This window comes from Monodon monoceros, unplaced genomic scaffold (assembly GCF_005190385.1).
Source record: "Monodon monoceros isolate NGI ecotype Baffin Bay Population unplaced genomic scaffold, NGI_Narwhal_1 Super_Scaffold_10, whole genome shotgun sequence".
In the NCBI taxonomy this organism is placed as follows: Eukaryota; Metazoa; Chordata; class Mammalia; order Artiodactyla; family Monodontidae; genus Monodon; species Monodon monoceros.
Window position 1 is genome coordinate 18,471,207 of NW_021703766.1, and position 27,872 is coordinate 18,499,078.

Below are 27,872 nucleotides of genomic sequence, written 5' to 3' on the forward strand. Positions count from 1 at the left end.
CCCGGGGCGGCGGGGACGGTCAGGCGGGCGGCAGGGGCGGCGGGCGCGGCGGGGCCGAGCGCGCAGGATGCCTCACTTCACCGTGGTGCCGGTGGACGGGCCGCGACGCGGCGACTATGACAACCTCGAGGGTATCAGTTGGGTGGACTACGGGGAGCGAGCCGATCGGGAGGACTCGGAGGGTGAGGACGCGCCCGGAGGGGTCCTGGGCGGGGGCGGGGAAGCTGGCTACGCGGGGCCCGCTCTCACACCGACGCCGGCCGGTGCGCGCACACGTCGATGCGGGCCCAACTTTTCTTAGACTGAGTCGCCGCCAGCAGTCCCTTACTCCGCGCGCGCAGAAACAATTTTCCTCGGCCCCCGGCGCCCGCGCTTAAGGTCGGGCCTTCCTCCCCGCCCCAGCTCCTCCCTTGCGGGCCGCGGGCGGGGGCTGCAGACGTGGCCAGGCCTGCCGGGCCAGCCGGGCCGCCCGGGGCGCGGAGAGCGCTGAGCCTCCATCTCTGGCCCTTCCCGGCTGGGAGCAACGACCGCAGCCCGGACCCCAGACCCTTCACTTCCTACCTCCTGTGAACCGCCCCTAAGCGCTTCCCGTCTTGCCTACACTTTTGTGCGGCAGCACCTCTTTCCCTAAGACTACCCTCTCTCTCCTCCCTTCTCCTCCCCTTCCCCCTTCCCTGCCAGCACTCCCGGGCCCTGGAAAGAAGGCTGTGCCTGCCTGAGGGGGTCAGTGGGTAACTGCCTGTGAGTGCACTTGCGTGGATCCCAGCTTACATCTGTAGGTACAGTGGGCATCTGTGGAGCACTCACACGGGACCAGGCTTGTCTAGGCACTTGAAGTGAATTAACTCGTTTAATCCTCCTAATTTCCCCCATGGGATAGGTCATGTTACTCAAGCTTAGGAAGGAGCGAATTGAGGCATGGAGCCTTTATGAAACTTGCTCTCGGGGATTCAAATCGAGGGTTGGAGACTCCAGAGCCCTAACTCTTAACCTAGATGTTAAACTGGGCCTGAAGGTAAACCCCTCCTCCCCTCCTAGGTGCCTGCCCTTGACCCTTTCACCATCTCCTCCCCCAGGAGACCCCCAGGGGGCTGTCCTTGCAGGGCCCACCCTTGGAGTGTGAGCACTGCCGAGAACATGTGTCTGTATGTGTAGCAGCATATGCATGTGTAATTGTGCTTGTGCAGTGTATAGCTGTGGGATACCGCAGAGTGAAGGTGGGGTCAGGATAGCACTTCTTGTGGGCCACCATTTCCTGCAGGGTTATCAATGATGAGGATGGTGATGTGACTGATGACAAATGCTTCGTCTGTGACTGACCGTGATGGAGATATGCAGGGAACGTGTGTGTTGGCATGTATCAGGTGATGTGATGTTGATCTGACTCTGATTTGTCTGTGATGGTGACATGACTGAGGTGACCCATGCCTGATGTGGGTGATGGCTATATGTGTGTCACCTGGCTGCTGTGTGAGCAGATGGCACAGGACAGTGGCAGAGGCTGCTGGACATCATGGTCATTTAACAGGCTTCACGGCTGTGTGGGTGCACACATCTCAACCCCTGCCCCATGCCGGCACCTGCCCCTAGCCTTGTTCCAGTGGCCAGAGCAGGAGCCAGCATCCACGCCTGCTCCTCTGTTAGCCCTTGGAGGCTCGCTCTCCGCAGAGGCTGGGCTGGGCTGGGCTGCATCCCTAAGATCAGCCTGGACCAGTGGGTAGGCAGAGCGGAGTCCTGCCTCTGGCCCCGCCTTGGCCTCTCACAGGCTGACTATAGGGAACTGGAGCTACATTGGCTGAGTCCTGCCAGGTCCCTCCAGGCTGGGCCAGCTCCTCCCGCTATCCCCCTTCTTCCTCCTCTTCCTCCCTTTCAGCCAGATCTTGACTGCGTCTGCGGTATGGGGGACACTCTGCACCCTGGTGAGTGGTTATGATCCTTCTTGGTGGGGGCTGCAAAGGGTCAGGGGCACAAAAATAGTGACCCCTCAGGTCCATCTTATGGGGACCCCCCAGCTTGGTGTCTGAATCTCTCAAGGCCCATACCTCTGCTCCAAAGGCCTAGATGGGCCTGTTCACCCAGCTCACTGTGGCCTGTGGGCAGGGGGTGAAGAGGCTCTAGAGGGGTACCCCTGGCAGATACCTGTGAGCAGAGGGATCAGGAGTGTCACCTGGATCCCTGCTTGCAGCTGGTACATTCACAGCTGCTGGCAGGAGCACACATATATGTGTACCTCACAGGCAGCGCCCAGGCCCAGCCTTCATGCTGTGGTTCGCCAGGGGTCTCAGGTGGTATCTGAGCAGCTTTGGCCTGGCAGGCATGCCCAGACCTGCCCTGGAATTTTTGGAATAGCTGAGGGCAGTGCAGATATCCAGGCACTGCTTAGACACCAGCCCCCCCCCACCCCAGTGCCCACAGTCCCATGGGAGCTGTCTTTAAATGAGGTTTTGGGGAACTCCACGGAATCCCTGTTGAGTGTCTGGCACCAGATTGTCCCTTTTCTGATGCATCTGGGCAGTTGGAAGGGTAGGTGTTACTAGCTCTACTTCATGGAAAAGGAAACCAAGGCAACACAGAGAGGGTAGGCAGGTTGCCCGGGGTCACACAGTGGGAGGTTCAGGAATCCAAGCTAGTCTGCTGGCCACTGAGCACCAAGAGCCTTGGGTATGCACACCCTGGCCAAATTGCAAACCCCAGACACTTCTCTAGTTAAAGGCTTGCACTGCACCCTGGGGTGCCTCCTGGGATGGGTGGGGGTCCAAAATAGGAGTAGAACCTACAACTCAGCTCCCACCTGGCTCTGGTGGATCCTGGGACCCAAGTTTGGCCCTCTCACTGAGTGACCTTGCCTCTGAATCTCTCTGAGCTTTACGTTCCTTGTTACTAAAAGGGGGTAAATGATATCTACTGGAGTGTTGCTCTGAGGACTAGAGGTAACCCTTGCAAGGGCTCTGAGCTGCCCTGGACTCATGGCTGAGGGACAAGGATCAGCTGGGTCTTAGAGGACCATCCACAGGCATTTTGGGGGAACTGCTGTGTGCTCAGCTCTGTGTTTTCTGGATACTAGTGCAGTCTTCAGAGAGATGAGGTTAACAGTGGTGGGGCAGGCTGCAGTGCAGGAGTTTAGAATAATTTATACTTTACTTTCAACCTACTTCCACAAAAGGATCAGAAGAGATGTGCAACAGAAATGCCTCCCCAAGGGACTGTTACTGTCAGGTCAAAACCGTGCAGAGGAAAGAGGCAAGGACTCTGAGACGAGGTAGATGGTGACTGCATCTAAAAAATAAATTTAGCTTAGAGGTTCCTGGCAGCCAGGGTAGAAAGGGAAATAAGATGAGCTCTTATAGTTGCCTTTTTTTGACAAAATGAAGCCTCTGACTTATTCAGGGGAGATTTTTTTTGTCACAAAAATCCAAGAGTACTTCTCAGAGGCTTCTCACTGAAGGGCTGTCAGTGTAATGGGCATTGTTACTGGGTTTTCAGATTTTTGTTGTGGCTTCTTATCCTGTTCCTGAACAAGCATCAAGGGCACAGCAAACGTCACAGGGTGTCTGAGGAGCTACGTGACCCCACGAGGCTTTTTTAAAAAAATTATCTATTTATTTATTTTTGGGTGCGTTGGGTCTTCGTTGCTGCGCGCAGGCTTTCTCTAGTTGTGGTGAATGGGGGCTACTCTTTGTTGCGGTGCGCGGGCTTCTCATTGCGGTGGCTTCTCTTGTTGTGGAGCGTGGGCTCTAGGCACGTGGGTTTAAGTAGTTGTGGCACGCAGGCTCAGTAGTTGTGGCGCACTGGCTTAGTTGCTCCATGGCATGTGGGATCTTCCCAGACCAGGGCTCTAACCCATGTCCCCTGCAGTGACAGGCAGATTCTTAACCACTGCACCATCAGGGAAGTTCCCCCACGAGGCTTTAACATGGTTCTGTAGGTTGGCCTGAACTCCCACTACCTTTGTCCACTGTGCCGTTGGCATTACCCTACATACAGCCATGTAGCTTCTGGGACTGAGCTTCCTGGCTTACTTAGCTAATCCAGGTTCCTAGATGGGGCGATGTACCACTTTTACATACTGTGGGAAGGAACAGCTGATTTTGCCCCAGAAATTGTCATCAGCGTGCTTTCCCTGTCAGTCTCTTTGGACAGTAAAGAATCCACAGTGTAGCACCTGCTGAGTGATTGGTGGCTCAGAGAAGGCAAATTAAGTCTCATACTGATGGCAAGAGGATGTATCAGATGGAAGAGGATGTATCATCGTTCAGTATTCTTAGCTGCAAACAAGAGAAATGGATTGCGGGCTATTTAACCAGAAAAGGTTGGCAGGTAGCTCTCACAAAATCAGGCATGGCTGGAATACCCCACTAGGCTGGATCAGTGAAGACACTTCTGTTGCCGCCTCCATCACTGGACACCAGGCCAACACTGCTGCCACAGTCATTGCCATCCAACACCAACGTGGCTTCTTTGAACCAAGATGTCATCTTTCCATTTGCTGTGAAGCCTCCAGCCACTGCCACTGCAGCTGTCAGACTGTCTGAAGAGGGTTTTACTGTTAGCAACTAGAAAAGGAGTACTTGGTGTCTTCTGCCTGCTTGATGAAAAAATGGGAATGTCACCCACTGAGACTCACAGTGGACACAGTTTGGAAAACAGGGAAGAGTGTGAATGCCAGTGGCCAGAAAATGCAGCCAAGCTTTGAGAGTTGAGGCAGGCATATAAAAAAAAGGTGCATCTGGCTCCTTTCTGTGAGGTTTTCTTGGTGCTGAGGCACTGCCTCACCAGCCTGGGGGGTAGGTGGATGCTGGGATTGGCCACTTGCCTAGTCTGGAGCAAGCAGCTGCGATCTGGGGACAGGGAGGTAGGTCAACAAGAGGGTCCTGCCAACAGTCCTGCTTAGTCCCACACCCACCTGGTCAGGCTTCCGTAGGGCTTTCCTAGATGACCCTAGACAGCTTCAGGCACCCACTTCCGCTCTCTGGCCAGTCTCCTGCTTGCCTCTCCTCCCGGCATGCCTCGGGTGGCCCTCAAGGACGCCCCTGCGCAGTGCATGGTGGGGTGGCTAGTAGGCGGCCGGCTGGCCATGGCGGTAGAAGGATCCCTGTGTGGCTTCATCTGTTTGGAGGGCAGCACCTCAGGGGAGCCCTGAAGACACCGAGCCCTGGGCACCCGGCACACTGGATATTCCCGAAGGGCTGGAAAATGGGAGTGTGTGTCTCAGGGGTGGTCTGAAGGTGGGCCATGACTGGGCCACGCCCTCCTGCAGTTGACTCTGCCCCTTGGTGTTAACACGTGCTGTCTGGGCCCTTCACACCTGTGCCCTCTGCTAGATGAGTGTACACGCTGTTTTTTTTTTTTCCTTTTTCTTTTTTTTTTTTCTCTTGCGCGGTACGCAGGCCTCTCACTGTTGTGGCCTGTCCCGTTGCGGAGCACAGGCTCCGGACGCGCAGGCTCAGCGGCCATGGCTCACGGGCCCAGCCACTCTGCAGCACATGGGATCTTTCCGGACTGGGGCACGAACCCGTGTCCCCTGCATCGGCAGGCGGACTCTCAACCACTGTGCCACCAGGGAAGTCCTCTTTTTTTTAATTTATTTTATTTTTGGCTGAGTTGGGTATTCATTGCCACGCATGGGTTTTTCTCTAGTTGAGGCGGGCAGGGGCTACTCTTCGCTGCGGTGCGCGGGCTTCTCATTGCAGTGGCTTACTCTTGTTGCGAAGCACGGGCTCTAGGCACACGGGCTTCAGTAGTTGTGGCATGCAGGCTCAGTAGTTGTGGTGCACGGGCTCTGGAGCGCAGGCTCAGTAGTTGTGGCACATGGGCTTAGTTGCTCTGTGGCATGTGGGATCTTCCCGGACTAGGGCTTGAACCTGTGTCCCCTGCGTTGGCAGGCGGATTCTTAACCACTGCGCCACCAGGGAAGCCCTACGTGCTGGGTTTTGATCATAGGTCACTGCCAATTCTGGCCCTTTCAAGGAGGCTGGCAGGGTATGATGGGGAAACAGGCCCAGCATGGTAACACTGGCCCACAGAGTGCTCCACAGAGATGACGGCATGCCTGCTGGGGAGGAGTGCATGCTGGGGTTTCAGTAGGCAGCCCCTGACTGGGATTCCGTTCCTCTCTCTCCACAGGACATGGCAACCACAAGGAGAACAGCCCTTTTCTTTGTCCCATGGAAGCTTCCAGAGGAAGTGACTACCATGACAGGAACCTGGCACTGTTTGAGGTAGCTGAGGAGCCACTCTGGGCCCCAGGTGTGGCAGGGAGGTGGGTGGGCAGGGACCTGTCAGGACCCAAGCTTTAGCTCAGCAGACAGGCTGGATGTTGTGCCTCCTTATGTCTCGGCTTCTCCTCCAGTCTCCCCTTGTCTGTGTCGCTCCCTTGGCAGTCAGGCTGTGGTTCCCTCGGCCCTTTGAACTGAAACTGCTTTCCCAGAGGCCACTGTACCCCATTACCACCTCCAGGGGTGTTCACCTTTGACTTCCATGCAGCCCCTCAGCAAGGTCACCACCTCTCAGTATTTCTTGCCTCAGGATTTCCTTTGTCCCCTTCACTTTTAGGACTTCTCATAGTCCATGATTCTTCCCTCTCCTGTGAACTCTTCCCTGGCCTTCCTGGTTGACTCCTCTAACTCTGTCCCCATCAAGTTCACTGAGCCCTGGTCCTTCTCACCGGATCTGCCCCCTCTAGCCATATCTGCAACCTCAGTGGATGTCTCTTTGGAAACATTCCCAATTTTGTGCCTTTGAACTTGAATTTTATCATTTTCAGACTCAAGCTTAGAAGTTGTATCTGGATTGAAGTCATGGTTTAGGCCCCTAAATTCTGACGCACACATTCAGCTGCCCCATGGAAGTCTCATAAGCTCTTCAATCTCCATATACCTGCAAAGACCTGCATCTTTACTTCTTACACCAGACCAGCTTCTCCTCGTGTGTAGGGTCAGAAGGGAGCTGATAGACAGGGAAAGACTAAATGTGGGCCAGAGGCAGGCGGAGGCACAGTGCTGGGGAAGCTGTGCTAGATGCTGCATGGGAGCTGGAGCCCTGGGAGGCCTCTTGACCTGGCCCCACCTGCAGATGGGCTAGGGCTCCAGGATCCCATCTTGGGGATTGAGGTGGGTTACTCACAGGGTGTGAGGCCTGGTGGAGAAGACCATCCAGGACAATCAGGGTTTGGGCAGATAAGAGAGACTTCACTTGTCCCACACCTCTTTTGACCTCCTTGGTTCCCTGGGGTGACTAGGGTGGCTTTTTTGTTGAGGGCAGATATGAGTCCCAGAGGCCTACTCACAGCTGGGAGGTGGCCAGGCCGAACAGGCAGACTAAAGCGTGCCATTCCCCTGTCTGCCAGCCATGCCCTGTCCTGCCCTTTCCCCCCAAGGCAGGTAGTTTTGCAAATGGGCTGGTAGTGATTGTAGCCAAGGTGGGGCAGAGAGAAGTGAGTCCTGGGGTGTGGCACCCACACCTGCCCAGTGGGCTGGCTTGGGTTTCCCCAGGCAAGAGCCCAGGCCTGCCTCAGGGCTTGGCAAGGGGCCAGAGGCCAGGCTGCTGTCTACACACAGGTAGCCTGGTGCCAGATTGCCCTGTGGCTCCATTTACAGGAAGAGCTGGACATCCGCCCAAAGGTATCATCTCTTCTGGGCAAGCTCGTCAGCTACACCAACCTCACACAGGGCGCCAAGGAGCATGAGGAGGCTGAGATTGGAGAGGGTGCCCGCCGGAGAGCAGCCAAGGTGAGCTGCAGGGGCAGCAGAGAGGCCGCTCCTAGGAAGACAGATTCAACACCATGGAGTTGGCAGTTTCCCCACATAGTTATGAGCATCCTGGGGGAAGTAGGTGCCAGGTTTGGTGAGCATGGAGGATGGGCACTGAGTGCTTTGGGCTCAAGGAGGCTTCAAGGGGTGGGCCAGGGAGGTGGCCCTCAGGGCATAGGACCAGGGAGGCCCTCAAAAATAACAGTGGAACGTGACGTTACTTAGGCCTGTCTGTGTGTGAGGCATCATGCTAAGCAGTGGGCTTGGGTTCTTGTATGTTGTCTTCACAACAAAGCTGTGAGGCAGGTGCTGGTTTCATCCCCATTTTACAGATGAGGAAGCTTGAGTGTTGGGGTATTAAGTAACTTGCCTAAGGTGACTAAGCTAAACAAGATCAATGCATAACGCTGGGAGACTTGTGGGCTTACTGTGAGGTATGTGACTATAGAATGCCAGATCACTGGCATCCCATCAGGATGGATAAGGATATTACCTTTGGATCCAGGAACCTGGTTGTCCCTCGGGGCTATGTGACCTAGAGCAGTTGACTAAACCCTTTTGCTGTGTTAGCTCCACTGGCAGACCCCTCCGACAGTCCCTGGGTTCCTTGAGCACCAGGGTTGGGGGTGATAGGAGCATGCCTCTTGGGGCTTCCCTATCCCTCTGCTGGTCCCATCCCTAGTCACTATCCAGGCCTCTGGCCCTCCAGCCGTCCTCTCTTCGGGATGACTTTGCACATCTTTGCTCAGCTCCCCTGTGTGACAGGGCTCAATTTAACTGAATGCTGGGTTTTTCCCCCCCTACGTTTTCAGTTTGGAGGCAAAGAACGTTCCCTCCATGTCTACTGACTCCCTGAGGTTTGAGAAGAAGCTGTGATTTGGAAGCAGCTTGAGTCTGGCACTAGCTGTAGTATTCTTGCTGGAGGTCAGCACAGGCAGGAGGAGCTCTTGGTTGAAATAAGCCAAATCCCCAACCTCAGACCTGCCCATGAGATTTGGACCTTACTGAGGTGGGCCAAGGCGAGAGGCTGATGTGCACCCCTCAATTCTGGGAGGCAAACTAGCCCACGCTTGAGAGAGGGCTGACTATCTGTGGCTATCTGTGTTTAGCCCTGCAGTGGGTGATGGGATCCTTGGGTAAAAGCCTCCTCCCTGTCCCTTCAGACCAAGCCCAGGAAGCTGGTGGCTGGGAGTAAAAGGTCCCTAAGAAAGGCTAGTGTACATCTCAACAAGGTGTCAGAAGAAATTCTGAGTTGGCGAAGGGCCATGGTCCCTTGGCCTTATGAGGAGCCTGTGAGGATGCTGGGGTCCAGCCTCAGCTTACCTGCCAGCTCACCTGGCCCTAGGTTAAAGATGTGAGAGGATGTCTGAGTGTCCCAGCGCCAGTGGCTTTTTCATGGAGAAAGCAGGAGCCTGGTCAAGTCCACAGAGAGTCAGTAGGAAGCTAGGGAGCTGGGGCCGCTGATCTGTGGCCCTCGCCCAGGCAGGTCTGAGCAGGGGCCTCAGAAAAGGAAAGCTTAAAGCCGGAAGGGCGGTCCTCCAACCAGACCACCCAAGACCCAAGGCAGCCTCTCTGTGGCAGCCGCTCCGCCTGTGGCCTGGTGACCTTCTGAGGCTGCCAGAGGTTATTTGGAGATGCAGAAAGCATTTCCGGCCCTGCCCTTTCCCACACTGCCCTTTTCCCAGAGTGACTCAGCCTCAAGTGGGGGACTGGGAGCTGCTACTATCCAGTGGGTGGTCCAGGGCCTCTGAGAAGGGCTCAGACAGAGCCCAGATGAGGTGTGTCCGTCACCTACACTGTGCAGGACAGTTTGAGGGACCATTTGTTTTTACTCGGGCCCTTCTAGGCCCTTCTGTGGTCCTTAAGGCTGCACACAGATACTGCCCCAGGCCTGGACCCTTGAGAAGAGTTCCTGTGACCAGAGTTCTTTCTCCCACCCCAGCTCCAGGGCAGCAGGCTTTGCTGGGACTCTGGTGGAAGCTCTCAGGGCCCCACTACTCTGGGCTGCTCTCATGTGAGGCTCAGTTCTTCAGGAAGGCACCAGCACATGGGGCTCCCCTGGTGGTCTAGTGGTTAAGACTCTGCACTCCCAATGCAGGGGGCCTGGGTTCGATCCCTGGCCAGGGGACTAGATCCTGCATCCCGCAACTAAGAGCCCACATGGCCGCGACTAAGACCCAGCACAGCCAAATAAATAAATATTTTTCTTAAAAAAAGAAGAAGAAGGCGGCACCAGCCCTAATCCTGTGCTTCAGCGTCTGCCCTGGCCTCCTGTTTGGCCCCTACTCTACCCTTAGGTAGCTGAGAAATCCTGCCTGGATATGCCCGTTAGACCTTCCCTACCTGCCCTCCAGCCTGAGTCTCTACTCTCTATGCAGGATTTTCCCAACAGGTTATCCCAGAGGCCTTCTAAGGCATCGCTCGCTGGGCTCAGGAGCACTTTTTGAGTACCAGCAGGGCCTGCTGATAATAGAACAGTGAACAAGCCACGTCTACCCAGTATGGTCATTCGAGTGAACAGTTACCGTGACCACTATGATAGAAGGGTATATCAGATGCTGAGGGGATGCAAGAGGAAGTACCAACTCCAGCTAAGGCAACCTGGGGGAACTTCCTGGGAGAGGAAACAGTTACGTCTCCTGAAGGTTTAACTGAAGAGGAATTTGCCAGGCAGTGAGGCAGGGGTAACCCTCCCAGGCAGAGCCCAGCACATGCCCTGGTTCAGAGGCTCTGAGGGACTGATGTTGTCAGGAGCTGAGGCTGACAAAGGTGATGGGGCAGGCCTGGTGGCCCAAGCCAAGGAGGCTGGCCCACACTATGCATTACAGTATAGACAATGCAGAGGGGTTTTAGTAGGGATGATGAGATTGGACTTGGTTTTCAGAGACCTGTTCTGGCAGCAGAGCGGGCTGGAGTGTGGAGAGGTTGAGAGGCACAAGAAGGCACCATCCAGGTGCCCCAGATGTAGTGCCCCAGGTTCAGGGGACTAAGGCTGAGGCAAGGAAGGCTGATCTCAGGGCAGCTTGAGAGGCAGACTGGGCAGGACTCAGTGTCCACTGGACTGAACTGGGGGGTTGGAGAGAGGGAGGGTCAGGAACAACTTCTTAGACTCTGGCTTGGGTGACATGGGTCATGCTGGGTGGGAAGGTGGAGATCTGACACAGACCTCACTTTGCAGAAGTATAAAAGAGGAGAGGAAGGGAAGGGGGCAGTACCATGAGGGGGAGGTGAGGCTCAAAAGCTCACACGTGCGGTTTTGAAAAGAATCAGGTTTTATACCTTCCCAGTCCCAAACTGTTTCTTCATGTATCAAAGTCAACACAGACATCCTCCCACCTTACCCCCTGCACTCCCCAGGACTCCACTTGGAATATCCCTCTCCAACCTGTTCTCTGGTAGAACACCCTGGGGGCGGGGGACTGTCACGTGACCAGGGGCTGGCCTTCCGTGGAGCATCTGGGCCCCTCTGACGCTCTGTCTCCCCCTCCCTCTCTTGCTCCATAGGCACCCAGCATGGGCACCCTCATGGGGGTGTACCTGCCCTGCCTGCAGAATATCTTCGGGGTTATCCTCTTCCTGCGGCTGACCTGGATGGTGGGCACGGCCGGTGTGCTGCAGGCCCTCCTCATTGTGCTCATTTGCTGCTGTTGTGTGAGTATCCCAGCTGGGGCAGGGCCCCAGAGCCCACCCAGCTGAGCTGCTCACCTAGGCCCTCCTTTCCACAGACCTTGCTGACGGCCATCTCCATGAGCGCCATTGCCACCAACGGTGTGGTTCCAGGTGGGTGAGCACCACTCAGGCCTGAGGAGGGGATGGGCCCAGAATCCACCTTGACATGCCTAGGAACACTCATTGCCCCGCTTCCAGGCAGTTTTCTGGTGGGATCTTAGTCCTTGACGTGATGACAGTGCTACCACTTAGGAGCATCCTTGCTTGACAGAGTTTGAGATTGCTGTTGTTTTGTGTTTTGTTTGTTTGGGCTTTTTTTTTTTTTTTTTTTGGATAAAAGTACTTTTTTTAAAAGCGGGGGCTGGGGCTGATAAAGAAGGTGATGGGGCATACCTGGTGGCCCAAGCCAAGGAGTCTGGGCCACACTGGATTACAGTATAGACAATGCAGAGGGTTTTCAGCCGGGATGATGAGATTGGACTTGGTTTTCAGAAACTCCGTTTTTTTACTTACTCAACCATGTATTTATATCACTGTGGACTCCTGGATATTTATTTTATTCTTTGGCTCATAATCTTAGTACCATCATTATTTATTGTTTTGCTTGACCTGTTCCACTCTGGCTATTTGGCTATTCGGGTTGGCTTCTGTGTTTGAATCCTTTTCTATTTTTTTCAAATAACAGCTTTATTAGCATTAGTATAAAAGTAATAGGGGAAAAAAGGCAATATATGTTTACCATAGAGGGTTTGAAAGTGCAAAAACTGTAGAAAAGAAAATGAAAAGTACCCATAATCCCACCATCCTAAGGTCAAAACTGTTAGCCTTTTCATACATGGTCTTAGGGTCTTGTAAAGTATTGAGATGTATTGTTTTCCCCAAACTCTGTGTGTGTGTGTGTGTGTGTGTGTGTGTGTGTGTGTGTGTGTGTCTGTGTGTGTGTGTGTCTGTGTGTGTCTGTGTGTTTCTCAAGTGCTGGAAACAGTTCATTTGTGTTTTTAAAACAGGATTGACATTACCTAATTTTTGTTATTCTCCTACTCTTGGGTTCTACTTTTTCACTATTGTAAACATTATTGTCATAAACAGCCTTGCACACTGATCTTTGTTCACGCCCCTGGCAGTTTCCTTAGAAGAGGGTCCTAGAGGTGGGATTACAGCATGAAAGGGATTATTAGCCTTTTTAAAGCTTCTTGATCCCTGTTGCCAGATTTTTCACCAGAGAAGTTTCATCAGGAGCAGCTTCAACCAGCAGCATGGGATTGTTCTTGTCCCCTGCACCCTCACTGGCCCTGGGGTCCAGTGTTGACTCAGTCTTGCCAGGGGTGTTAGACTCTGATGGAAGCACAGATTCAGGGCAGGAGGGTCAGCCATGGACATTCACCCAGTGGCCGGCCCTAGGGGCAAAAAGCTGGTCCCTGCCCTGGTCTGGAGGGTCAGACTAACAGAGATAGCTCTTGGGAGGGGTGAGGCATGCTGAGATAGGACACACCCAACCAGGGGAGGCTGCGAGGACTGACCTAACTGCAGGGAGGTGGGGGACAGTAGGCCACTTAGGCTTTGCTGCGGACCTAGAGCTGCCCCAGCAGAGTATTCATGTCACTGGCACGTGCTGGGTGTTGGAGTCAAATGGAAATCAGGTCCGACCGCAGCCTGGCCACTTATTAACCATGCTGCCTTGGGCAAGTCTTCTAACCCTTCTGCTCGTTCATAAATGGAAAAAGCAGTCCCTGTCCCTCTGGATGGTTGTGAAGGGTTGTCATGGGAGAGGCCCCCTTGAAGAAGAACCAGCCTTGACCTATGTATGCTTTTTCTGTTGTAGCTGGGGGCTCCTATTTCATGATCTCCCGCTCGCTGGGACCAGAATTTGGAGGGGCTGTTGGCCTGTGCTTCTACCTGGGAACAACATTTGCAGCGGCTATGTACATCCTGGGGGCCATTGAGATCCTGCTGGTGAGTCAGGCTAAGCCTTGGCCAACTCTGGTCTTGTCCAAACAGTCCATTTCCCATAGGCCCAGGCAGCTCATGCTCCCTTCACCTCTGGTCAGGGTCTAGGGCTTATAATGAGGGAGGCCTCTTCAAGGGAGAAAGATCTTTGTTCAAGCCAGTCTCCCCTTCAGCCCTTTCCCAGTTTGGGCCAGGCAAGCTAGGGGCCTGGCTGTCTTCACCTTGACCCTGGATGTTCCATCCACTCGGGCAACATTTCAACCATGGCAGGTGGTCTGTGAACTGCTGCATTTAACTCAGAGACAGATCTTGGTGGTGACTCAGAGCCTGCCTCCCAGGCTCATGTGGGCTCTAGCCAGCTCTGTCTCCCCCAGGGCTCTGTGCTAATAAAGCCCTTCAGATCCATCTTATCCTCATCCCTAAATCAGGGTGAACAGCCACAGGACCCTGTTTGGAGGTCAGTGCCACCTCTGTGGGCCTCATGTGTGCTCCGAATCAGTTTCCCGCTTCCCACTGAACTGCCGTCGTGGTGGGAGAAGAGGGGGAGGAGCAGTGGGGAGCACAGGGTAAAGAATGCCCACCCCTGGGCATCCAGACAGTAGATGTCTAGAGGAACTGCCTGTCTATTCCCACCTCCAGGTCCCCTGTCTGTTGCGTGGAGCCTGTTCCTGGATATTCTGGGGGTTTTGTTGTTTGTTTTTCTTTTTCTTTTTATAAATTTATTTATTCATTTATTTAATTTTTGGCTGTATTGGGTCTTTGCTGCTGCACGCGGGTTTTCTCTAGTTGCTGAGAACGGGGGCTACTCTTCGTTGCGGTGCGCGGGCTTCTCATTGCGGTGGCTTCTCTTGTTGCAGAGCATGGGCTCTAGGTGCGCGGGCTTCAGTAGTTGTGGCTCACGGGCTCTAGAGCGCAGGCTCAGTAGTTGCGGCGCATGAGCTTAGTTGCTTCGCGGCATGTGGGATCTTCCTGGACCAGGGCTCAAACCCGTGTCCCTTGCATTGGCAGGCGGATTCTTAACCACTGCGCCACCAGGGAAGCCCTGTTTGTTTTTCTATTACCCACATTCCTACTTTTTTTTTTTTTTTTTTTCTTTTTTGCGGTACGCGAGCCTCTCACTGTTGTGGCCTCTCCCATTGCGGAGCACAGGCTCCGGACACGCAGGCTCAGCGGCCATGGCTCACGGGCCCAGCCGCTCGGCGGCATGTGGGATCCTCACGGACCGGGGCACGAACCCACATCCCCTGCATCGGCAGGCGGACTCTCAACCACTGCGCCACCAGGGAAGCCCCAACCCACATTTGTTATGTTGATTTCTTCTGTAAGGAAATTGTCCTTTTTCCATTTGTTTATTTATTCAACCATGTATTTATATCAGTATGGACTCCTGGGGATATATATATATTTTTTTTTTTTTTTTTTAATAAATTTATTTATTTATTTATTTTTGGCTGCCTTGGGTCTTCGTTGCTGTGCGCGGGCTTTCTCTGGCTGTGGCAAGCAGGGGCTACTCTGTTGTGGTGCGGGCTTCTCATTGCAGTGGCTTCTCTTGTTGCGGAACACGGTCTCTAGGCAAGCGAGCTTCAGTAGTCGTGGCGCATGGGCTCAATAGTTGTGGCCTGCGGGCTCTAGAGCACAGGCTCAGTAGCTGTGGCATGCAGGCTTAGTTGCTCCACAGCATGTGGGATCTTCCCAGACCAGGGCTCGAACCCGTGTACCCTGAATTGGCAGGCAGCCTCCCAACCACTGTGCCACCAGGGAAGTCCCATGGACTCGTGGATATTTATTTTATTCTTTGGCTCATAATCCTGTGCTGTCATTATTTTTTTGCTCCTCAAACTGTTCCACTTCTGCTATTTAGCTATTCAGGTCAACTCCTGTGTCTGGATCCTTTTTTTCTTTTTTGTAAATAATGGCTTTTTTTTTTTTTAATTTATTTTAATTTATTTGTTTTTGGCTGCGTTGGGTCTTTGTTGCTGTGTGCGGGCTTTCTCTAGTTGCTGTGAGCAGGGGCTACTCTTCATTGCGGTGCGCGGGCTTCTCATTGTGGTGGCTTCTCTTGTTGTGGAGCACAGGCTCTAGGTGTGCGGGCTTCAGTAGTTGTGGCTCACGGGCTCTAGAGCGCAGGCTCAGTAGTTGTGGCACACGGGCTTAGTTGCTTCGCGGCATGTGGGATCTTCCCGGACCAGGGCTCGAACCCGTGTCCCCTGCATTGGCAAGCGGATTCTTAACCACTGTGCCACCAGGGAAGCCAATAATGGCTTTATTAAGAGATAATTCACATACCATACAATTCACTACCCATTTAAAGTATACAATTGGATGGTTTTTAGTATATTCATGAAGTTGTACAACTATCACCACAGTCAATTTTAGAACATTTTCATCACCCCAAGAAGAAATCCCATGGTCATTAGTGATCACTCTCCATTCCCCCCAGCCCTAGGCACCCATTAATCTGCTTTCTGTCTTCAATAAGATTTAATCAAGGACTCCCCTGGTGGTCTAGTGGTTAAGACTTCATGCTCCCCATGCAGGGGGCCCGGGTTCGATCCCTGGTCAGGAACTAGATCCCGCATGCTGCAACTAAAAGATCTTGTATGCCGCAACGAAGATCCCGCACGCTGAAACAAAGATCCCACGTGCTGCACCTAAGACCCGGCGCAGCGAGATAGATAGATAGATAAAGATTTCATCAGGTTTACCTATTCTGGACTTGTCGTATACATGGACTCATACAATATATGCTCTTTTGTGACTGGCTTTTTCTGAATACTCTTTTTTGGTTTTGTTTTTTTTTGGCCGTGCAGCTTATGGGGTCTTAGTTCCCCAACCAGGGATTGAACCTGGGCCACGGCAGTGAAAGCACTGAGTCCTAACCACTGGACCGCCAGGGAACCCCCCTCTGGATACTCTTAAAAAAAGAAAACCAAAATATTGGGCTTGAGTCTCCACATAGGAAGATTGAACCTCCTCTATCTGTTTTCTTGTTTCAGACCTACATTGCCCCACCAGCCGCCATTTTTTACCCAACAGGCACTCATGACATGTCGAGTGCCACCTTGAACAATATGCGGGTGTATGGGACCATTTTTCTGACCTTCATGACCCTGGTGGTGTTTGTTGGTGTCAAGTATGTGAACAAATTTGCCTCGCTCTTCCTGGCCTGTGTGATCATCTCCATCCTCTCCATCTATGCTGGGGGCATCAAGTCTATTTTTGACCCTCCCGTGTTTCCGTAAGTAACCTGGGAATACATCCAGGCATTGCACTGACATCCTTCCCACGTGGATGGCCTTTGATGCCTTGAGTTGTAGAGGCTACAGGGTGGAAGCAGGTTGGGGTCTCTGGCTGAACAGGTGCTGATGCTTCTGTCCCCCCCCTCCGCCCCACAGAGTATGTATGCTGGGCAATAGGACCCTGTCCCGGGACCAGTTTGATGTCTGTGCCAAGACAGCCGTGGTGGACAATGAGACGGTGGCCACTCGGCTCTGGAGCCTCTTCTGCCACAGCCCCAACCTCACCGCAGACTCCTGCGACCCCTACTTTCTGCTCAACAATGTGACTGAGATCCCTGGCATCCCTGGTGCAGCTGCTGGTGTGCTCCAGGGTGCGTCCTCCCTCCTGTCCTGCTCCTGCCCCCCACACTGAGCAGGAGGTAGGGAATGAGCACGGAAGGATGGATTAGCACAGAGCCGTCCTTGTGTGTCCAGCTCAGGAATGGGAGGCAGTTCTGGCTGCTTTCCCAGCCCAGCCGTGTCCTCTCAGCCTGGCTCCTGGCAGCTGGGTTTCGGGTGAACGGAGCCTGTTTGGCCAGTGTCCCAGGCCTTCAACAACCCCCAGAAAGTTCTGGCAGCCCATTTCTCCCCAGCCACCAGCCCCTGACCCTGCCTGTGATTGTTCTCACAGGAGCCATAAAGGGCCTCTGTCTAGGAGGCAGGCAGTGGCAGGTGATGGTGGTTCAGCCACCTTCGCCTTTCAGACTTGTAGCCAGACAGCTCCTTCCCTGTGGCCAGAGCAGCCCGGTGGCTGACACCGTAGCCATTCGGCTGAAGTCACCCCCCTGAACCCCGAGAACCTCTTACATTTGCAGCCTCTGGCTGGGCTGCCCCAAACTTCCCTGGGAAGTAGGTGGGGCTGCAGTGGTGATGCTGCTGCCCCCACAGAAAACCTGTGGAGCACCTACCTGGAGAAGGGTGAGGTCGTGGAGAAGCACGGGCTGCCCTCCACAGACGCCCTTGGCCTGAAGGAGAGCCTGCCCCTGTACGTGGTGGCCGACATCGCCACATCCTTCACCGTGCTAGTCGGCATCTTCTTCCCCTCCGTAACAGGTGAGCCCTCTTGCCCACCCACCCTGCCCTGCCCCCACTCCCGGGGAGCCCCTCAGGGAGTTTCCTTGTTTTTGGAGGCATTATGGCTGGCTCAAACCGCTCCGGGGACCTCCGAGATGCACAGAAGTCCATCCCAGTGGGGACCATTCTGGCCATTGTTACAACCTCCCTTGTGTGTATCCTTTCCCAGGCCTGGGGTGGGTGGGGAAGGGGGACAGGAGGTACTTGCCTGTGTATAAGTCACCAGCTGGCACGCGCAGACACACTCCCTATGTGTGCATGTGTACCTCACCCCTCACACACACACGCACACTCAAGGGGTGTGTACACAACACGAAACCCACAGCTGCAGGTGTCCCAGCTGAGTCTGCCAGCTAAGGCTTGGGCGAGGGGCCCTTGGGCGCTGTGCGGGGATGCACGGGGACGGCAGTGGCAGCGGAGGCCGAGCTTTCCTTGACGCAGCCACAGACTTCAGCAGCGTGGTTCTCTTTGGCGCCTGCATCGAGGGTGTGGTCCTCCGGGACAAGTGAGTGATCTGGGCCCCTCCCCGTGGCACTGGGCTCAGCTTTTGCTGCCCTGACACCGGCCCCCCTTGCACACGTGGTTCCACACATGTCCTCAGGCTGCTGGTTGCCAGTGGTGGGTCAGGCCCCAGCAGAACTTTTGCTTCTGAGAGGATGGTGACATCAGATTGGGACTGGGCTGAGGGGAAAGGATAGGGGCTGGTGGCCTGGCCTCTGCTGAGGGGCCAGAGCTCTGTCCACCATAGCCATCCTTCCTGACTTCTGCCAACCCTCACTCTGGGCGACCCCACCCAGGGTTTGGGGGGCTCCTTGCATGGAACATGGCCTGAGTCCGGCCCCTGCAGGTACGGCGATGGCGTCAGCAGGAACCTGGTGGTGGGCACGTTAGCCTGGCCTTCGCCCTGGGTCATCGTCATCGGCTCCTTCTTCTCAACCTGCGGCGCCGGCCTACAGAGCCTCACTGGGGCACCACGCCTGTTGCAGGCCATCGCCAAGGACAACATCATCCCCTTCCTCCGGGTGAGCCTTCTGCACTTCCCCACCGCCTGGGTGCTCCTGGCCCCTCACACCGGCTGGGGCAGAGAGGTAGGAGATAAGTATGGGCGCGTTTTATCCTGCTGGGGGCCAGGGCCATGCAGCTATCCATGGAGAGCTGCTGAGAGCTGCCCTGGCCCTGGCCCTGCCCTGCTGTTGGCAGAGCTGCTTGGGCCCAGAATCCCCAAGGCCTGTCTGTGGCTCATCCACAGCAGAGAGGCCTGAGGAAGTGGAGGGCAGAGGAACTCGTACCTAGCAGGATAGGCATGGGTGTGACCTGAGCCCCAGAAGGACTTCATGATAGAGGCCAGACTGTGACTTGTGGCCTTAGGTGTGGAATGGGGGCAGTGGAACCAACTTCTTCACTTCGGACCCCACTGACCCTGGTGCTTGCAGGTTTTTGGCCATGGCAAGGCAAATGGCGAACCAACATGGGCACTCCTCCTGACAGCACTCATCGCTGAGCTGGGCATCCTCATCGCCTCCCTTGACATGGTGGCCCCCATTCTATCCATGTGAGCTGGGGCTCAGGGCAGGGCTGGGGGTGGTCTTGGGAAAGGCTCCTTGCACCCTCAGCACCCCTCAGCCGGGGGCCCTGCCCAGCAGCTCTGTGACCCTGTCTGGTGTCGAGGGCGCAGTAGGGAGATGTGTCAGGCTGTATGGGGGGATGTTTGCCTGGCAGAGCTCAGCCACTTCTGCCTCTGGAGCAAGCCTGGCACTTACTCAGAAATTTTAAAGAGACCAGTAGGTCCCATGTGCCTCTGTGGGAGACCCCCAGAGCAGGGTCAGGGCAAGCATTGGTCTCTAGCACCTTGATGAGGCCACCACTACCTCATCCGTTTTCAAAGTTGTTTGCTTTTAAAGTTCTGGAATGCTGGGCATCTGAATCTGCCAGTGCCCTGCAGGAGGTGATGAGCACGCGGCAATTTCCAGGGGTCCTGGCGGCAGGGCTCACTCATGTCCTTGCTGTGTTCACCTCTGCCAGGGTTGGGGCCCACTCCACCTCTCTTCACACATCTTGCTCCACTGCCAGTGCTCCTTTTGCTTGTTCAGCTATGACTGAGCCAGCCTTCACTGCCCCACTTAGCCTGTGAGACTGAGAGGGACCCCCTTCCCCCCGAAGTAGCTGCCCCCCAGCCCCAGCCAGGCCTGCTGGAGTCAGTGCTCTCTTGTTCCCCCCAGCACACCTCTGCCCATTACTGCCCAGCTCCACCCACACATCAGCACACACCTGAAACTGTTCTTGCCACAGTCTTCTTGGGTGGTGGCCCCTTACTGCCCAAGTCAGAGGATGTATCTCAGCCTTATCACTTGGCTCCTCCTGGCAGCCCTAATGGGACACCTCATGGGAGTCCCTGCCCCCTGGCACGCCCTCTTTCGTAAGCCCTGCTGCCTTCTTGAGGATAAAGGTTGGCGTCCCCTCCACTCAGTCCTCTGCCCCTCAGCTGTCATTCCTGGAGGGCTCATGCGGTAGGCCTCCCCCATCCCAGTCTCCCACACCCACCGCAGTGTCCCTCAAGTGTCTTTAACTCAGTGATTCAAAATGGCCCTTGTTGTCTTCCCCTGACCCACTCTCCCCACATTCATGACAGCCCCTCATCCAACTGGTCACCCAGGCCAGAGGCCTGACTGTTGTCTAGCCGTCTCCAGACGCTGAGCCCTCCTCGATACCATCCTCTTCCACAGCTGTTCCCCCTGCCTGAACCCCCTTCCCCTCCTCTGCCTGTGAACACTTGCCCATCCTCTAAGACCTGGTTCTGCGGACACTGCTGCAGTGTCCCATCTGCATCAGGCTGTGGGACTGGGTGTGGTGAGGCTGAGAAGACCTGCCTGAGCCTGTGCACGGCAGGGCCATGACATGTCCTGGTTCCTCATCCAGGCCCAGCCTGGAAGGGCAGGGACATCAGGTACCTGGCTGCCAAGGAGGCCGCTCTGTACCGGCCACTCCCTGTGCTGCAGGTTCTTCCTGATGTGTTACCTGTTTGTGAACCTGGCCTGTGCTGTGCAGACGCTCCTAAGGACCCCCAACTGGCGGCCTCGGTTCAAGTACTATCACTGGTAAGTGCCAGCTGGGCCTGAGCCAGGTCCTCTGACACAAGAGCTATTGGGGAAGCCGGGAGCCCCATTCTGGATGGGGTTTGAATTTTCTGGGCAGCAGTTGCTATTGGTGAGAGATTGGGGGTCTGGGCCTGGGGCCCTATTGGTCTCTCCCTGATTCTGGCCCTTTCCCACTCTCTGGCCCAGGGCGCTGTCCTTCCTGGGCATGAGCCTCTGCCTGGCTCTTATGTTTGTCTCGTCCTGGTACTATGCCCTGGTTGCCATGCTCATTGCCGGCATGATCTACAAGTACATTGAGTACCAAGGGTGAGTGAGGGCTGCCACCTGCTTGGGGCCTTTGGGCCACTCTTCATTGGGTTGTGGGGAGCTGAGCCGTCCTTTGTTAGCCACCGTGGTGCTGGGGCTGGGGGACTGTGATTCGGGCCTGGCCCCTTCATCTCACCTACACACGGACACAACCCCTGGGTGGGACCGGGGGCTTACCAGGTTGTGGGGGCCTCTGCAGGGCTGAGAAGGAGTGGGGCGACGGGATCCGAGGCCTGTCCCTGAGTGCTGCCCGCTATGCACTGCTGCGGCTAGAGGAGGGACCTCCTCACACCAAGAACTGGCGGTGAGTCACGCCCGGCCTGGTGGGGCCCAGCCCAGGCACTGTGAGGGTGGGAGAGTCAAGAGGTGCTGGCTCCCCCTCCCTAGTCCGTGCTCCCTGTCCTGAGTTGCCAGGGGCAGCATCCTGCTTATTTGGCCCTTGGATCACTGCTACGTGTAGGGGCCTGTGAGCCAGGAAGGGAAGGAGCTGGGCTCCCTGGAAACCTCTGGCCCTGGTCTCAGGCTCCCTCTCCATTCGGCCACCACAGACCTCAGCTGCTGGTGCTGCTGAAGCTAGATGAGGACCTTCATGTGAAGTACCCACGGCTCCTCACTTTCGCCTCCCAGCTTAAGGCCGGCAAGGGCCTGACCATTGTTGGTTCTGTCATCCAGGGCAGCTTCTTGGAGAGCTATGGCGAGGCCCAGGCCGCTGAGCAGGTGCCTGCTGCAAGGGGACGGTGTTGGGAGGACACTGAACTGGGCTAGAGATGTCTGGGCTGCAGCTGGTGCACAGCCAGCCAGGTGGACAGCACTGCTGCCAGCTGAGAGCTGGAGCAAGGGGGTTATAACTGTTCCATCTTGAAAACATGGCGTCTGGGTGGGCAGCTTGCCCCCGTCTCCTCCCCCACCCCCACCCCCACCCTCTGCGCCCTAGGGGCCTTGGTGGGGAGCCCAGCAGAGGGGACGCTGATGGCCTTGCTTTTTGACTCTGCTATGTTCCCCACAGACAATCAAGAACATGATGGAGATTGAGAAGGTGAAGGGCTTCTGCCAGGTGGTGGTGGCCAGCAAGGTGCGTGAGGGGCTGGCCCACCTCATCCAGTCTTGCGGCCTGGGTGGCATGAGGCATAACTCCGTGGTGCTGGGCTGGCCCTACGGCTGGCGACAGAGTGAGGACCCACGTGCCTGGAAGACCTTTATTGGTGCGTGAGGGTCAGGGCCTGGGCTCGACCACATAGGACAGGGGCAGGGGTCAAGTGGGGACAGAGGCCAGAGGGTCACAGGCTGATGATCAGTAGTGCCCCTCCTCCCCAGACACCGTGCGCTGCACCACGGCCGCCCACCTGGCCCTGCTCGTGCCCAAGAACATCGCCTTCTACCCCAGCAACCACGAGCGCTACCTGGAGGGCCACATCGATGTGTGGTGGATTGTCCACGACGGCGGCATGCTCATGCTCTTGCCCTTCCTGTTACGCCAGCACAAGGTGGGCCAGGCGGTTGGGCCCCGGTGAGAGGGGCTGGGCCCTTGAAGGGGTGGGGTGTGATTGAACCACCACCTTCTGTTGCCACAGGTCTGGAGGAAGTGCCGGATGCGCATCTTCACGGTGGCCCAGATGGATGACAACAGCATCCAGATGAAGAAGGATCTGGCTGTCTTCCTGTACCACCTGCGCCTCGAGGCAGAGGTGGAAGTGGTGGAGATGGTAAGCCACCTGCCCGACGTAGCCCTGTGGATACCCTGCCCCACGTAGCGCGGTCCTCATGGCTCACCCTCTCCCCAGCATAACAGCGACATCTCTGCATATACCTACGAGCGGACACTGATGATGGAGCAGCGCTCCCAGATGCTGCGGCAAATGAGGCTGACCAAGACTGAGCGGGAGCGAGAGGTCAGTGGCCTTCTCAGTCCAGGGCAGGGTCAGGCCTTGGGAGACGCCATCAGGTGGGAGCATCAGAATGATTCACCCCAGCCCCACCCATTTCCCTAAGGCTGGGTGATCACGCTGGGCCAGCCAGGCCCACCCTTTCCCATGGCACCGAGGAGACTTCCTCTGATTGTCCTCAGGCCCAGCTGGTCAAGGACCGGCACTCAGCCCTGCGGCTGGAGAGCCTGTACTCAGACGAGGAGGAAGAGTCTGCAGCTGGGACTGACAAGATCCAGATGACATGGACACGGGACAAATATACGGCAGCAGAGCCCTGGGACCCCAGCCATGCCCCCGACAACTTCCGGGAGCTGGTACATATTAAGCCGTGAGTGCAGCAGAAATGGACCCAGCCACATTAGGGTCTGGGATTGGAGGTGGGATGGGGGCAGACAAGCCCTGTGGGTGGGCCAGGGGCGGGGCCCATGTTCAGCTGCATTACCTTCAGGGACCAATCCAATGTGCGGCGCATGCACACGGCTGTGAAGCTCAATGAAGTCATTGTCACACGTTCCCATGATGCCCGCCTGGTCCTACTGAACATGCCCGGCCCACCCAAGAACAGCGAGGGCGATGAGAACTGTATCCCTTTGTAAAGAGGTGGGCAGTGGGGAGGTGGACAGTGTGTGAGGTCAGGCCAGGAGCTCCTCTCCCTGGGTACCCTAGGGGGTGCCAGGGCACCCAGCTCTGACTGACGGGCCAAACTTCCCTGGGTGCCCCTTGGTGCTTCCCTGGGTGCTGCCTCCTTGACTCGATGCCCTACAGACATGGAGTTCCTGGAGGTGCTGACTGAGGGCCTCGAACGGGTGCTGTTGGTCCGTGGTGGTGGCCGTGAAGTCATCACCATCTACTCCTGAGCCCAATACAGACTTGTGGCCTAGAGTGGAGGCGTCCAGGGTAACAAACAGCCCCCTCCCAGCACCCGCCCGCCAGCCCTGCTTTGCCCAGCCCTGCCCTGGACCCAGCTTTGCTAGGTCTCCTTGGAGACTGGGCCCAGACCTGACAATGGAGGTGGATCCGAGGTCCTGCAAGACCCTGAGAGGTTTGGGGACTTCCTGCCCAGCACCCCAGGACGCCTGTCCTGACTCAGAAGACTGGTGGGGGCTGATGTGGGGTTTGAAGGCAGCTGGCCCAGGAGCGCTATTTATTGCATATTTATTGTTTGAATGTCACCATCAGAGAGGAGGGGAAGGGCGACCAGGGAGGGGTCTGGCCAAGCCAGCCTGCAGGAAGATCTGACTCAGGCTACTGTGGGCAGGGACTCCCACCAAGCCGAGCTGAATGGAACGAGCCAGCTGAAGCCTGACTTTTTTCAATAAAACATTGTGTACTTCTGGGCCTCCCGCTGCCCCGGCTCTGTTTCCCCTGGCACCAAGGGAAGGAGGCGGAACTGAACCCAGGCCCAGAGCTGGCTCCCTGAGGCTGTGCCCCTTTCCGGAAATCTCTGGCCACCCCCATTGGCCAGGCTGTCCCTCCCACTGACCCTGGGGCCCCTCCCACCCCAACTCCAGATAAGGCCAGCCCGGGACTGCTTCACTGGGCACTAGGCACAAGGGCTGGAATGGGGCCGCCCGGCTCCCCACGGCAGTGGGTCCTGCTGCTGCTGGGGCTGCTGCTTCCCCCCGCCGCCCCCTTCTGGCTCTTCAATGTGCTCTTCCCCCCGCACACCACGCCCAAGGCTGAGCTCAGTAACCACACACGGCCCGTCATCCTCGGTAAGCCCCCACCAGGCCCCTGATACACCAGGGCAGACCTTGGGGAACCTGGGCCCCAGCCCCTGGTAGCAGAGCCTGCTGAGGCCCTTCTGCCCTTGCATTAGCCCTGATCACTGCCTCAGCATCTGGAGGGGCCAAAGGCTTGTCCTGCAGAGAAATCAACCCCTTCTCGCACCACACTGTTCTCGTGTCTCGGAGTTGTCTCCCCAAGGTGGGTGGAGTAGAGGGTGGGTGTGCCTGAGGGCTTGGCTGGGGCATTACAAGCTGTGGTCAGCTGTAGCCACTGGACCCCGGTCCAAGCCCCACCACTCCTTCCTCAGCCCCCACCCCGGCAAGGACAAGGTGCCCAGCCCAGGTGAGCAGGAGAGGCTCATCAGGTCCTGCCCCTACTCCTAGGCCCGGCCCCACTCCCTTGTACTATTTGTTCTCCCCTTGGACTTTGGCAGTGATGGAGAGCCATGCTACATGTTTGCTTGGTGGGGGCAGGGGGCAGTGGCCTTGGCCCCTGTACCTTCCCTGACCGAGGGGAGCCTGGGCTTTGTGGGGACGGGGCAGGGGATGTGATCAGAAAGAGAGGGTCTTGTCCTTCATCCCTGGGGGTGGAGGGTGTGGGAGATGAAGGGGCGGGGCTGGTCACTGTAGTGTCGGGGAGGTGAGACCGGGGTGGGGTCCACTGCAGGGAAATGGGAGGGATCCAGAGTGAAGGCTGGTGCCCGCAGTGCCTGGCTGCCTGGGGAATCAGCTGGAAGCCAAGCTGGATAAACCAAATGTGGTGAACTGGATGTGCTACCGCAAGACAGACGACTTTTTCACCATCTGGCTGGATCTCAATATGTTCCTACCCGTTGGGGTAGACTGCTGGATCGATAACACCAGGTTCGTGCCATCCCCTCTGGCCTAGCCCCCCACCCTATTCCTTGGTTGCCGCTCCGCTGACTGTCCCACTGCCCCCAGGGTTGTCTACAACCGCAGCTCTGGGCGAGTATCCAATGCCCCCGGTGTACAGATCCGTGTTCCCGGCTTTGGCAAGACCTACTCTGTTGAGTATCTGGACAACAGCAAGTTGGCAGGTGTGTGTGTTGCAGGAAAGTGTGGGGCTGTAGGCTTGGTGGGCTTGCAGGAGCCACGGCCAGAACCCCCAGTGCCACTGCCTCGCCCACAGGTTACATGCACACACTGGTTCAGAACCTGGTCAACAATGGGTATGTGCGGGATGAGACGGTGCGGGCCGCCCCCTACGACTGGCGGCTGGAGCCCAGTGAGTGTCTCTGTGCATAGGGGGCTTGGGGCAGGGCAGGTGGCCCCTAGTCCCAGCTGTGCTGACCCATCCACCCCCCTGCAGGCCAGCAGGAGGAGTACTACCTGAAGCTTGCTGGGCTAGTGGAGGAAATGCATGCTACCTACAGAAGGCCTGTCTTCCTCATTGGGCACAGCCTCGGCTGCCTGCACTTGCTCTATTTCTTACTGCGCCAGCCCCAGGCCTGGAAGGACCGCTTCATCGATGGTTTCATCTCTCTTGGGGCTCCCTGGGGTGGCTCCATCAAGCCCATGATAATCTTGGCCTCAGGTGAGAGGGCCTCTGATCACTTGTGTCCCATGGGGAGGGGTGGGGGGTGGAATGAAGCTGACCGTGGGCCTGCCCTCACTCCTGTTTCTTCTCACAGTGCCAGGCTGGGGGTGTTGTCTACCACCTCTGGGGCACAGCCCCTTTCATTGGCCCTCTGAGAGCAGTGAGCCTGGCCTGGACCATTAGAGTGTCTCCCGACAGTGTCTCAGCGATAACAAAGGGGAAGTAAACAAAGAGGAAGTTAACCCCAGCAATCTGACTCATTGCTGAGGTCTGTTCCTTGTAGCCTCAGGTCCTACCCACTCAGCTTTCGGCTGCCTTCTGCTCCCAGGAGCCCCTTTGCCCAGGGATCTGCCCTAAGCCAGGGCCAGACCCCGGGAGCCCCTCTTGCCCTTCCCCAAGGAGTGGCATAGCTACCACCTGCGGAGCACCCACTGTATTCTGAGCACAGCCAGACGTGGCCTTACCCCTAGGAGCTTAAGTGAAGGAAACACTCCCCAGACTATATCAATGAGTGTCAAACAGAGATTGGTCTCATTTCATTCTTCCCAGAACACAGCTCTGAGCCCTGTGCAGCACAGGCCACAGGGGCCGACAGACACTTGCCTGAGAGAACTGCCAGCACCATCCCCCACTGTTCACACACACAGGAAACCCCTCCCTGCCCTCCTGTTGAAGCTCTAGAGCTCTGCCTCACAGAGGTGCCACTAGGGCTTCTCACTTAACAAGTACACATGGAGCCCCTCCTGAATGCCAGGCTGGTTCTAGTCCATGACTTGGAGTTGATGTTTGGAGTGGGCAAGACAAAGTTGAGCATCCAGCTGAGCTTGGGCTGGGGGGCAAGTTGTGGGCCGGGGGTAGCCAGGACTGGCTCCCTGCCCTACCTTGCTCTGTGTCCACAGGTGACAACCAGGGCATCCCAATCATGTCCAGCATCAAGCTGAAAGAGGAGCAGCGCATGACAACAGCGTCCCCCTGGATGTTTCCCTCCAGCCAGGCATGGCCCGAGGACCACGTGTTCATTTCCACCCCCACCTTCAACTACACAAGCCGTGACTTGCAGCGCTTCTTTACAGACCTGCACTTTGAGGAAGGCTGGTACATGTGGTTACAGTCACGTGACCTGCTGGCAGGGCTCCCAGCACCTGGAGTGGAAGTATACTGTCTGTATGGCGTGGGCCTGCCCACACCCAGCACCTACATCTTTGACCATGGCTTCCCCTACACGGACCCTGTGGGTGTGCTCTATGAGGACGGGGATGACACTGTGGCCACGCGCAGCACCGAGCTCTGTGCCCAGTGGCAGGGCCTCCAACAGCAGCCTGTGCACCTGCTGCCTCTGCCTGGGGTACAGCACCTCAATATGGTCTTCAGCAACCAGACACTGGAGCACATCAATGCCATCCTGCTGGGTACCTACCGAAATAGCACCGCCGTACCCCCAACTGCCAGCCCAAGGCCCATGCCCCCTGAATAAAGACCTTCCTTTGCTGCTATAACCCCTGACGTGTGTTATGGGTTCAGGGAAAGACACTAGGGTCCTCACAC

The 27,872-nt window shown here is 56.3% G+C and overlaps 2 protein-coding genes and 1 non-coding gene across 9 annotated transcripts; all 3 read left to right on the forward strand.

Moving 5' to 3' along the window:
- Positions 1 to 24,381, forward strand: SLC12A4 (solute carrier family 12 member 4). 4 transcript variants are annotated; one of them, XR_003796328.1, is made up of 24 exons: positions 1 to 182; positions 6,124 to 6,218; positions 7,596 to 7,727; positions 11,253 to 11,399; positions 11,474 to 11,528; positions 13,240 to 13,370; positions 16,361 to 16,602; positions 16,760 to 16,974; positions 17,531 to 17,695; positions 17,773 to 17,871; positions 18,164 to 18,221; positions 18,564 to 18,738; positions 19,150 to 19,268; positions 20,713 to 20,811; positions 20,998 to 21,117; positions 21,317 to 21,421; positions 21,666 to 21,834; positions 22,124 to 22,319; positions 22,416 to 22,601; positions 22,689 to 22,820; positions 22,899 to 23,006; positions 23,183 to 23,370; positions 23,491 to 23,624; positions 23,808 to 24,375. XR_003796328.1 is itself a non-coding variant. In XM_029240175.1 (24 exons), the coding sequence occupies exons 1-24, from the start codon at positions 68 to 70 to the stop codon at positions 23,897 to 23,899; spliced, it is 3,261 nt and encodes a 1,086-aa protein (XP_029096008.1). In that variant the 5' UTR covers positions 1 to 67; the 3' UTR covers positions 23,900 to 24,381. The 4 variants fall into 4 exon arrangements, 2 of the variants coding, with proteins under 2 accessions (XP_029096008.1, XP_029096012.1); XR_003796327.1 differs by having other exon boundaries at positions 22,432 to 22,601; positions 23,183 to 23,356; positions 23,808 to 24,050; XM_029240175.1 differs by having other exon boundaries at positions 22,432 to 22,601; positions 23,808 to 24,381.
- Positions 9,804 to 9,876, forward strand: TRNAG-CCC. Its single transcript has one exon. It is a non-coding gene; the product is annotated as a tRNA-Gly (tRNA).
- On the forward strand, positions 24,339 to 27,844 carry LCAT (lecithin-cholesterol acyltransferase). 4 transcript variants are annotated; one of them, XM_029240198.1, is made up of 7 exons: positions 24,677 to 24,757; positions 24,862 to 24,968; positions 25,477 to 25,633; positions 25,712 to 25,827; positions 25,920 to 26,015; positions 26,100 to 26,324; positions 27,227 to 27,844. In XM_029240198.1, exons 3-7 carry the CDS (start codon positions 25,539 to 25,541, stop codon positions 27,799 to 27,801), a joined length of 1,107 nt encoding a protein of 368 aa, XP_029096031.1. In that variant the 5' UTR covers positions 24,677 to 24,757; positions 24,862 to 24,968; positions 25,477 to 25,538; the 3' UTR covers positions 27,802 to 27,844. The 4 variants fall into 4 exon arrangements, with proteins under 4 accessions (XP_029096025.1, XP_029096036.1, XP_029096031.1 ...); XM_029240192.1 differs by lacking the exon at positions 24,862 to 24,968 and having other exon boundaries at positions 24,339 to 24,757; positions 27,227 to 27,819; XM_029240203.1 differs by lacking the exon at positions 24,862 to 24,968 and having other exon boundaries at positions 24,555 to 24,757; positions 25,437 to 25,633.
- The last annotated feature ends 28 nt before the right edge of the window (positions 27,845 to 27,872 follow it).